Here is a 9,831-nt window from a genome sequence, read left to right as displayed (position 1 = left end):
AGATTGGACGTAATACTGCTGCTTATGTTAACGAAAAAATGATTAAATTCATCAGCAAGAGCTGCCTGAAATAGCATTTCGTATTCGCCAGTTTTTGTTTCCGTCATGTCATCCAATTTTTCATAGCTTGTTCCTTCAGATAGGTAAAACGCCACGCCACCGCCTCTCCAATCAGACACCCTTGGTAATGATAACAACCTGTAGCTTGGCAGGTTCACAAACTCGTCACCCTTCAGCCATGTTTCCGATAAACCTATTACACTAAATCGAAATTTCAGCCGAGTTAGCAAGGCTGCCAGCGTGTCGTAATTTCGATTGAGACTTCTAACGTTGCAATGAAGTAGATTGAGTGTGTCGATTTGGTCACCGCACATTAGCCTTATTTCGACCAATTTTCAGCGACACAGCCTCAGGGGAATTTACACAATCTTAGCAAGGTCATCTCTGGTGGCAATGTGCACGACGCTTCCGTTTTCAGCTTTCCGCGCAAGAATTTTTGACTGAGCGACCCACACAAATTTCCAATTTTTCTCTTTCTTTTTGGCGATCGCCATGCCGAGTAGGGCCTTGTATTCCGGGCACAAGTGGTCATTCACATAAATTGGAGTTTGTGGGGATCCTGGCGCCCGAGCGCGGCTCTTTTCCCCCTTTCTCCTTCGTCTCCTTCGAGTTGCTGGCTCGTCTCGGCGCCGCTGTGTAGAGCCGAGCCGTCTTCTAAAACTCCTGCAACCGTTGCGGCGATAAAACACTGTCACGCAGCGGGGGCTCCGCCCTGGTGTTGGAGCTAACCTCACCTCATTGGCCCGTTTGAACGATGCCCGAACACCACCCTCGCCAGGACGCGAACGCGCGCCCTGCGCGGGGGTCCGTTCGGGGAGACGCTCAGGAGGACAGCCGAAGGTGCGTAACTATCTTCTCACCGCCCGGTCGCAGCTCTTTTGCGCCGGCTCTAAGCCGCTAGCCCTTCCGGCTGCCGGCCCGTGCCTTCGGTTGATCCTCAGTCCGTTCACTCACATATTAGCCGTACCTGACACTCGACGATCGCGCCGTGCGGTACGCGCCTGGGAACGGAAGGACAGTGTCTTTCTATTGCGAGCCCATCGGCCAGCACCCCAGATTTTGCCCTTATTGCTGAGCCCACCGGTTCAGCGCGCCGAGGACGCGCACACTTGCGCGTGGCGCCAGATCGCCCACCGTCCCTTTCCACCCACGGGGATGTTGAACTGTAACTGAAGGGGTTGGCGCGAATAAACGCCTTCTGACGTACTACACTGGGCTTATTCCTTTGTCGCCCTCTACTCCACCTGCCCAACAGAGGCGGTGTTGAGCTGGCGCGACGGCGTCTCAGTTCCGTGAGCGTTCTCAAATAGCTCGAACCCGCGGTGGCTCCTCGCAATGTGCATGAGTGCATGCCTTATGCAATGCTAGGGTGGTGCATATTGTGAGGTAGAGACCACAAACTGGCGCCCAACGTGGGGCCATTGGCTCCTTAGCCTTTGGCCGCTAATTAAGCTGAGTACGCAACCGGAATCAGTCTTATTGCTTATCCGCTAGCGGTAGCTGCTACGGGGACGAGGCGACTGCCCCTCCGTACGCGAGTGTGCGTGCACCCCTCGTTAACGCAGACCCACGGGGGAGTGCGGAGGCGCGACCACGCCACACCTGGAGTGGCAGTATCCGTATTCCGGGAGAAAGGCCACAGCCGCCACCCGGAGCGGTGTACGCGAGATTTCTGCTTTCGCCGGCCCCTGTGGGTAGAGATAGCAAGATGCCCTTAGGCTCGTTTATTGCTCCTTACGGAGCTTACGCAGGGCAGCCTGAACCGGAGGCTTCTACTGTGAGGGATTTTTGCCCGTTGGTTGCGAACGCGAACGGCCCCGCACAGTGGTCTGTCCCGGCTCCTTGCGGGCACCCCCGCTGTGCAGCCACGAGTTTCGCTCCCCCGCCACCATCCGGAGCGGGGTTCCTGCCTAATTGCGCGCAGCCAGAGCCCGTGCTGTCTACGCTCGCCGAATTCGGCGCAAGTGATGCAGGCGCTGCAGCCGCCCCCGCGGGTTTTGAACGACCGCAGACGAGCCTGAACGGTTGCCAGCTTCATTCCGGCAACCGCCTCTTTTCGGAGACTGCTCCTCTCATTGAGCTTGGGGCCACGACCCCATCGCTCGAACGAGCTGCCGAAGCACCGTGGAATGCATTGAGTGCGCAGCATTTGCTGCAAAACGCCGTCCAAATGGTCCAGTCCCTGTCTGGCGCGGTTGAGGCACTCCTCACTGCCCGCAAGCCCGTTCGCCCGGCTATCAAGCTGATCGCACCGACATACCGCGGCTATGGCGATCTGACCAGCGCCAGAGATTTCCTCGATTCGCTGGCGCACTACCAGCAGGCTATGGGGCTGGACGATGAGGAAATCCTCACCCGCATTGTTCCAGTGACATTGACGGAAACGGCGGCTAGGTGGTACCGGCTCAGTGGCCACCGTGCAGCGAATCTTGGGGAATTCCGCGCGGCATTCCTGCGTGAGTTCCTACCAGCGGACTACGAGCGTAGGATGCGGCGAGAGCTGGAGCTCCGGACACAGGCTCCCGAGGAATCTTTGCAGGAGTTTGTACGAGCTATGGATGAGTTGTTTGCTATCGCTGAGCCCCACGCCTCGAGCGAGGAGCGCGTTGAGCGCGTAATCCGGCAGGCACATCCAACCTTTTCGGCCTACCTGCGTGGAGGTCGTTTCCGCGATCTCGAGGAGCTGGCTGTCGAGGCGAAGCGCATCCAAGGCGATATTCTAGCCGCGCGCGCCTACCGTCCGCCGCCTCCGGCGAGTGAGTCGCTCGAGCCAAGGTGCGCGTGGAACGGGCCGCTGCCGTTGCCCCGGAGGCACGAAACCGCAGACCCCTCAGCGGCGCGTTTGTCGAGCGGGTCAAATGAGGGATGGGGACTGAGCGAACGCGCCCTGGACCCCTACACCTACGCAAGGCGCGCAGCCTCCGCTGTGCCGGCCCAGCAGAGAGCAGGCAATTGCGGGCCTTTCGGACGTGGAACGCGCAACAACGGGCCCACAGGCCTTGTCCCGCCAAGGAGCCCATCCAATGCTGCACCGTTCTCCCAGCCTAGTTTGCCCGGACGCAGTGTGCCCGAAGGTGTCGGAGCGGGGAGAAATGCGCGCAGTGAGCCACCCTCGGGCCTGGTTCCATGGCGTCCCAGGGAGGGAGGTGCTGCTCGCAACCAAGCGCGAGGAGGAGTGAGATGTTTCCGCTGCAGAGCGGTTGGGCACATGGTCAGAGAGTGCCCTGTGGAGGCATCTCTGGCGGGAAACGCCGACGGCGGTCGTTTGTGATCGCACAGACGACCGAAACCCCGCTCGCTCCCTCTGCGTGCCGTGCAGGCCTTTTAACCGGCGGAAACGCGCCGTTTATTCCGGTCAGAATCGCTGGCCGCGAATTTGCGGCTCTCTTGGACACGGGTGCCAGCGCATCGTTGTTCAGTGAGGAGGTTTTGTCCCACCTGCGAGAGCATTCGGTGCATTTGAGGGACTGCCGAACGACGTTCAACCTGGCGAAAGGCGTGGCGCAGTCGGCTGGCGCTGCGAGGTTGACGGTCAGATGGGGGGACCGGGTGAGACGCACTCGTTTCATTCACCTCCCAGGGCTCAGTGTGCCCGTGATTCTCGGTCGAGATTTTCTCCTGAAAACTGGAATTACCGTTGACATTATGAATGGCGGCTATCGCGAAGCAGCATTCTCGCCGCTGAAGCCATTCATTAGCCCGCCGTCGCCCGCGCCTGCTACTGAAGAGAAGGCGCCGGATGCGCGCGGCGTTGAGCGCTCTGAGGAAATTCCCCGCGCTGAAAGATCAGCATTTTCCTGTCCCCAGCGGGATCGGACGGCTACGCACGGAGCACCGCATCCACTCATAGCCAATGCGGTTGACTTGGATCACTCGCAGCAGGTCCGTCTAACGAGACTGCTAAATCGGTACGACGAGATTTTTACCGAGAGACCTGGCTGCACCGACCTGGTGACTCACAGGATCGAAACTGGAGACGCGCTTCCTCTGAAGTGCAACCCAAGGCCCATCAGTCTGTCCAAAAGGCAGGTGACCGATAAGCTGCTGGACGAGATGTTAAAGGATGGCGTAATTCGCCGCTCTCGCAGCGCCTGGGCGTCTCCAATCGTGCTGGTGCTGAAGAAAGACGGCACCTACCGGCTCTGCGTCGATTACCGCCGCCTGAATGCACTGACTAGAAAGGATGCCTATCCGCTCCCTACGATCAGCTCCGTAGTAGGAAACCTGGGAGGCGCGAGGTATTTTACCACGCTGGATGCTTCAAAGGGGTACCTACAGGTCCGGATGGATGAGAGTGATCAGAGCAAAACGGCTTTCACGTGCCACAGAGGACTCTTCGAGTTCACTCGCATGCCTTTTGGCCTTTGCAATGGTCCTGCGACGTTTCAGAGGCTCATGGACCGCGTCCTAGGGGAAGCCAAATGGTCACACGCCATGTGCTACCTGGACGACATCGTGATTTATTCACGAACCTTCGAGGAGCACCTGCGCCATGTCGCCGACGTGCTCGAGAGGGTGCGGGCTGCGGGTATGACGTTGAACCCCGCGAAGGCCCAGATTGCGCAGACCCGAGTTTCACTGCTGGGGTTTACGCTCGGCGGCGGCTCCATCGAGCCTGATCGGGAGAAGCTCAGAGCAATCCTTGAATTCCCTACGCCGAAGGACGTGCGCGGCCTCCGCCGCTTCTTGGGAATGGCCAATTTCTACCGGTCGTTCATTCCGTCCTGTGCCCGCGTGCAGGCACCCCTGACAAAGTTGTTGTCGAAATATGCCGCGTGGCGATGGGAGCCCGAACACGAACAAGCGTTTCGTCACCTATCTAACGCCATTGCAGAGACAGCGCAACTTAGGCTCCCCGACCTGACCAGAGAGTTCGTTGTGCAAACAGACGCCAGCGATCTGGGACTGGGGGCTGTAGAGTGTGGGGATCCTGGCGCCCGAGCGCGGCTCTTTTCCCCCTTTCTCCTTCGTCTCCTTCGAGTTGCTGGCTCGTCTCGGCGCTGCTGTGTAGAGCCGAGCCGTCTTCTAAAACTCCTGCAACCGTTGCGGCGATAAAACACTGTCACGCAGCGGGGGCTCCGCCCTGGTGTTGGAGCTAACCTCACCTCATTGGCCCGTTTGAACGATGCCCGAACACCACCCTCGCCAGGACGCGAACGCGCGCCCTGCGCGGGGGTCCGTTCGGGGAGACGCTCAGGAGGACAGCCGAAGGTGCGTAACTATCTTCTCACCGCCCGGTCGCAGCTCTTTTGCGCCGGCTCTAAGCCGCTAGCCCTTCCGGCTGCCGGCCCGTGCCTTCGGTTGATCCTCAGTCCGTTCACTCACATATTAGCCGTACCTGACACTCGACGATCGCGCCGTGCGGTACGCGCCTGGGAACGGAAGGACAGTGTCTTTCTATTGCGAGCCCATCGGCCAGCACCCCAGATTTTGCCCTTATTGCTGAGCCCACCGGTTCAGCGCGCCGAGGACGCGCACACTTGCGCGTGGCGCCAGATCGCCCACCGTCCCTTTCCACCCACGGGGATGTTGAACTGTAACTGAAGGGGTTGGCGCGAATAAACGCCTTCTGACGTACTACACTGGGCTTATTCCTTTGTCGCCCTCTACTCCACCTGCCCAACAGAGGCGGTGTTGAGCTGGCGCGACGGCGTCTCAGTTCCGTGAGCGTTCTCAAATAGCTCGAACCCGCGGTGGCTCCTCGCAATGTGCATGAGTGCATGCCTTATGCAATGCTAGGGTGGTGCATATTGTGAGGTAGAGACCACAAGTTTCATGTTCGAATCCAATTTGCCTAGCGATCAACCGTTTTTTCCTTGCTGCTTGCACTAGATTGTCTCGTGCTGTTCTGGACACAAACCGTACTATGACGTTCGTACTACCGCGCTCCTTCGTTGGCACGCGATGTACAACGTCAATGTCAGACGGTTGCACCTTGACTCCTACTTTTTCTCCAATCTTCTGGACCACTTCTGTCAGGGATTCGTCTTTTAGTTGTGGGATGCCCTTGATTTCAATGTTATTTTTTCTTGAATATTGTTTGAGCTCCGTGATTTCTTTTTGCGCGTTGGCGAGTGACTGCGTTAGACCTTCTTTTTCGGCTATAAGGGCCTCGTGTGCTTTTTTCAAGGTCCCCAGCTCTTCTTTTGCTCCACGAAGTTCCTCAAAAGTGGTATTCATGAATTGCATGCTTTTAACGACTTCGTCTAATTCCTTTTTCAAGGTATCATTCGCGTCGTTCATCTCTTTTTTCATCACCTCGTGAACGTCTGTCATCAGCTTGTACAATTCTTTTATCGAAGTTGGCGCTTTGTCCCCCATTGCAAAAAACAGCGAGCGATCCAAGGCTGGCCTAAGCTTCAGAAAAAGAGTAAGCCAACAAACCTGCAAGGCGTAGACGAGCGGATTAGCGCTGATGCAGCGACCCGTTCCTGCCTGGATCGCTCGCTGTTATGCCAGGTCCCCGGTTCCTGCTGGCCTTTTATAGGTGCCGTTGAAGGCTGCGTGGCGCATGCGCGATGTTGAGCTGTGATGCGGCAGTTTCTGGCCCCTCTTGTGGCTGTAACGTGCCGATCTAGTTGATCTGCGCTTGCCCGAACGTTGCTTCCAGGGGCCTGCAAGGCGTAGACGAGCGGATTAGCGCTGATGCAGCGACCCGTTCCTGCCTGGATCGCTCGCTGTTATGCCAGGTCCCCGGTTCCTGCTGGCCTTTTATAGGTGCCGTTGAAGGCTGCGTGGCGCATGCGCGATGTTGAGCTGTGATGCGGCAGTTTCTGGCCCCTCTTGTGGCTGTAACGTGCCGATCTAGTTGATCTGCGCTTGCCCGAACGTTGCTTCCAGGGGCCTGCAAGGCGTAGACGAGCGGATTAGCGCTGATGCAGCGACCCGTTCCTGCCTGGATCGCTCGCTGTTATCCTGGATCGCTCGCTGTTATAGGTTGGGCTTGGTTAAAGACTTCAACAGAGTTTAGAATACATCTTCCCCGAACCTTCACCTGAGGTTACGTAGACAAAAAGACGCAGGTTCTCGAAAAGAATTTAAAACTGAAGCAAACTTGTGCTCTTCTATAAACCTAAAACGCAAACGTCGAGGAATAAGTCACCATAGCGACTTGCCTAGAAGAGCCTCGGCGAAACAACTGCTTCACATTTTCCTCCGAGAGCAAACGGCGGGTACGTTATCGAATTTTTTTCTGAATGTACACCCGGTATGCACTTTTGCAGTATTTACAGAATGCACACTCTTTGTAAAAAATTTATAGGTTAACCCTAAGCCTTCTGGACAACAAAAAGGGTTGAAAGAATTAGTTTTATCTTTTAAAGTGGCGAAACTATTTTATTACTGTAACAAAAAAACGTGTTTTCTATAGCTTTCCGGCATAAAAAGTTTCAGCCTCTCTCGGTGCGTCGAATTTTGAAGCTTGAGCATTAAATTTTTATCGGCCATGGCATTTTCGGCTTGGCTTAAAAAATTTGTCCAAGAGGGTAATCTTTTCAAGTATATTTCCGGAGTGTACATGTTTCTGCGTAGAAATATATCTAGAACACTTGCAGTTACTCCAGACTAGGTACGAAAGTGCGAGACGATCTGCCTATCCGATAAAATAGGCTCAACGACATAAAAAAAGGCAACATAACACCCGCTTACCTTCGAACAGAGATAACACCGCCTTGCACGGCAAAACACCGGAAACAAAAATTTTAAGTAAACAAACCCTACGCATGTTTTGCGGCAGTATCAAGTACATTCTACGTAAGAAATTCGGATCGGTAGTAAGGTTGTTTGAAGTACATCAGCAGTCCCCTTCAACCACAAATAGGAGGGACCATACAGTTAGGCTGCACTGTTTATCGCTGGGCTAAACTCTACAAATTAGAGCATCTGTACAATCAGGGAGGACTTTGTCGTTTATGGTTCTTCATGTACTAAAGAATTTACTGGGAGTGACTGAACTGTGGCCATTAGATAAAAAATTATAATTTAGGCTATCGCATACACTATTGAATATTTGTAGAGTTGGCAGATTGTTCCCACAATTTTGGCCATGTCGACAGCGATATTCCTTATAGATCCGTAGCACATAGGAAAGGTCCACTGAGTTGGGCGGGTTTGCTCGGCCCGTAAACAAGCTAGCCTCAGATCGCAGAGTCGTGGGGTGATTTTTATACTCTCAACGAAGGTATTGTTAATATATAAATTACAAAATCTGCTTCTTAGTTCACAGGTCTAGTTTAAGAATTCAAAATGTTGGGCTCACTAATGATACAGTAAAGTTTTACGAAATCGTTACAAAGGCACTTTAAAAATTCTGCGTAAACTTTTGTTAGTCAGAACTGCATCGACTTCAAATTGCTTCATGAATAGATATAGAATAGTGTTCAGTTGATCTGGTATACAAAAGATAAAACAAAAATTGTAATGCCTATAAAATTGACACTCAATGAAAGGTGATAACAACACGAAACGAAACGAAGTAACTTTGTGCATCTGTCTGCACATCAACTGTGGATTGTATTCGGGGCATGATCACGTTCACAAATCTAAGAGATTGAACACCTGAGCTGTTGAAGCTCTAAGGTCTGCCGTCCAGCCTTGCCAGACAAAAATACAAAGAAAAAATACCCACCTCACTGAGCGTGCCCCTGGTGAGAAGCGCCTGTCCGAGCAATCTTGCGAGTGCACGTGCGGCACGTGAGCAGCTAGCAAAGTGAAATGGGAAAATTGCCTAGCACACGTAAGCGTGCGCCTAGAAGAAGCGTCCGGCAGAGGCCTGCTGTACCTTTGATTAAACTCTGCCCTGCGTTCGTGGCGTGATCTCGCGTGTTCTTCGCCTGACCAGTTCGCGCCTGAAGTGGGAAGCACCGACACCGAGTTCACGGTACAATCGCCGAGCTCGCGAATCTGGGTGCCGTGGTTTCTAGCGCTTGCTGCCGCGCTCTACTTTTGGGAAGATGTGCAAGGCTGTGGACAAAACGATCCGGGCCAGCCAGTCATGCAGAACTTTCCGCGGCGAGTTCAGAAATCCATGTGAGATGCAACAGCCGGATCCACGATTAAGGAAGAGGGGCAGCAAACCCTTTGAATTCTCCAGCGTGGCACCACTAGTGCGACCGGCGCCAGTTTTTGTAGGGCCTAGGTTAAGCAAAAGAACAAATTTTTGGGTAAAAGACATCTATTGGGTAAATTCTAGTATTATCAGGATTTATCAGCTTGGCATGTTTTTAAAAATTAGTATTCCTTGGGGCCTAGCGAGAAAGGATAAAGAATATACTAGCCTATGCCCATTTTTCTCTATGAATGAGTTCAGGACTGCCGGCATCCAATCAGTCAAAATGCTCCCCAAAAGTTCCTGGGTCCAAGTTAATAATGTCGTTAATGTTATCTTGAGGTTATCTACCTTTGTTGTTTGTGTCGGTTTGAACATTCATGTAAAGAGTGCAAACTTTTATGCATTCCCATTACCCGTTACAGCTTTCCGGTGTTTAACTTGAGCTTTGTGTGTTAATTTCACTGTTTATTAAGGGGTTTTTGTCGTATAGTATTTGATCCCTACTGGAATAAGGTTATTCAAGGAACATAAGGTAATTGGTTAGAATTATAACCAGATGGCATTCACTGCCTTCCAGTGATCGAGTTGCGTGAAGTAATTGAATTCAAGGGCGAAGTAAGCCACCGAGCTAACTTCAGCAGGTTTACTCACGTCAGCTACATTAAGAAATACTGAGTTCTTGCGAAAGCCACGGTCTAGTGTTAGAAATCGAATGGGTACTT

The 9,831-nt window shown here is 53.5% G+C and overlaps 1 protein-coding gene across 1 annotated transcript; it reads left to right on the top strand.

The window, feature by feature from the left end:
• The first annotated feature begins 1,205 nt into the window (after nucleotides 1–1,205).
• LOC144164885 (uncharacterized) lies at nucleotides 1,206–3,331 on the top strand. Its single transcript, XM_077695127.1, has one exon. It carries the CDS (start codon nucleotides 1,769–1,771, stop codon nucleotides 3,329–3,331), a length of 1,563 nt encoding a protein of 520 aa, XP_077551253.1. The 5' UTR covers nucleotides 1,206–1,768.
• Nucleotides 3,332–9,831: the final 6,500 nt, after the last annotated feature.

Source organism: Haemaphysalis longicornis, unplaced genomic scaffold (genome assembly GCF_048455015.1).
Source record: "Haemaphysalis longicornis isolate Haplotype H1 unplaced genomic scaffold, Haemaphysalis longicornis Haplotype H1 scaffold_14, whole genome shotgun sequence".
NCBI classification, from domain to species: domain Eukaryota; kingdom Metazoa; phylum Arthropoda; class Arachnida; order Ixodida; family Ixodidae; genus Haemaphysalis; species Haemaphysalis longicornis.
Note: the sequence above shows the minus strand (reverse complement) of the source record. Positions and strands in the feature narration are given on the sequence as shown.

Excerpts from the sequence above, each read along its gene's own strand:
- LOC144164885 (XM_077695127.1), top strand. The coding sequence starts at position 1,769 with ATGCCCTTAGGCTCGTTTATTGCTCCTTACGGAGCTTACGCAGGGCAG.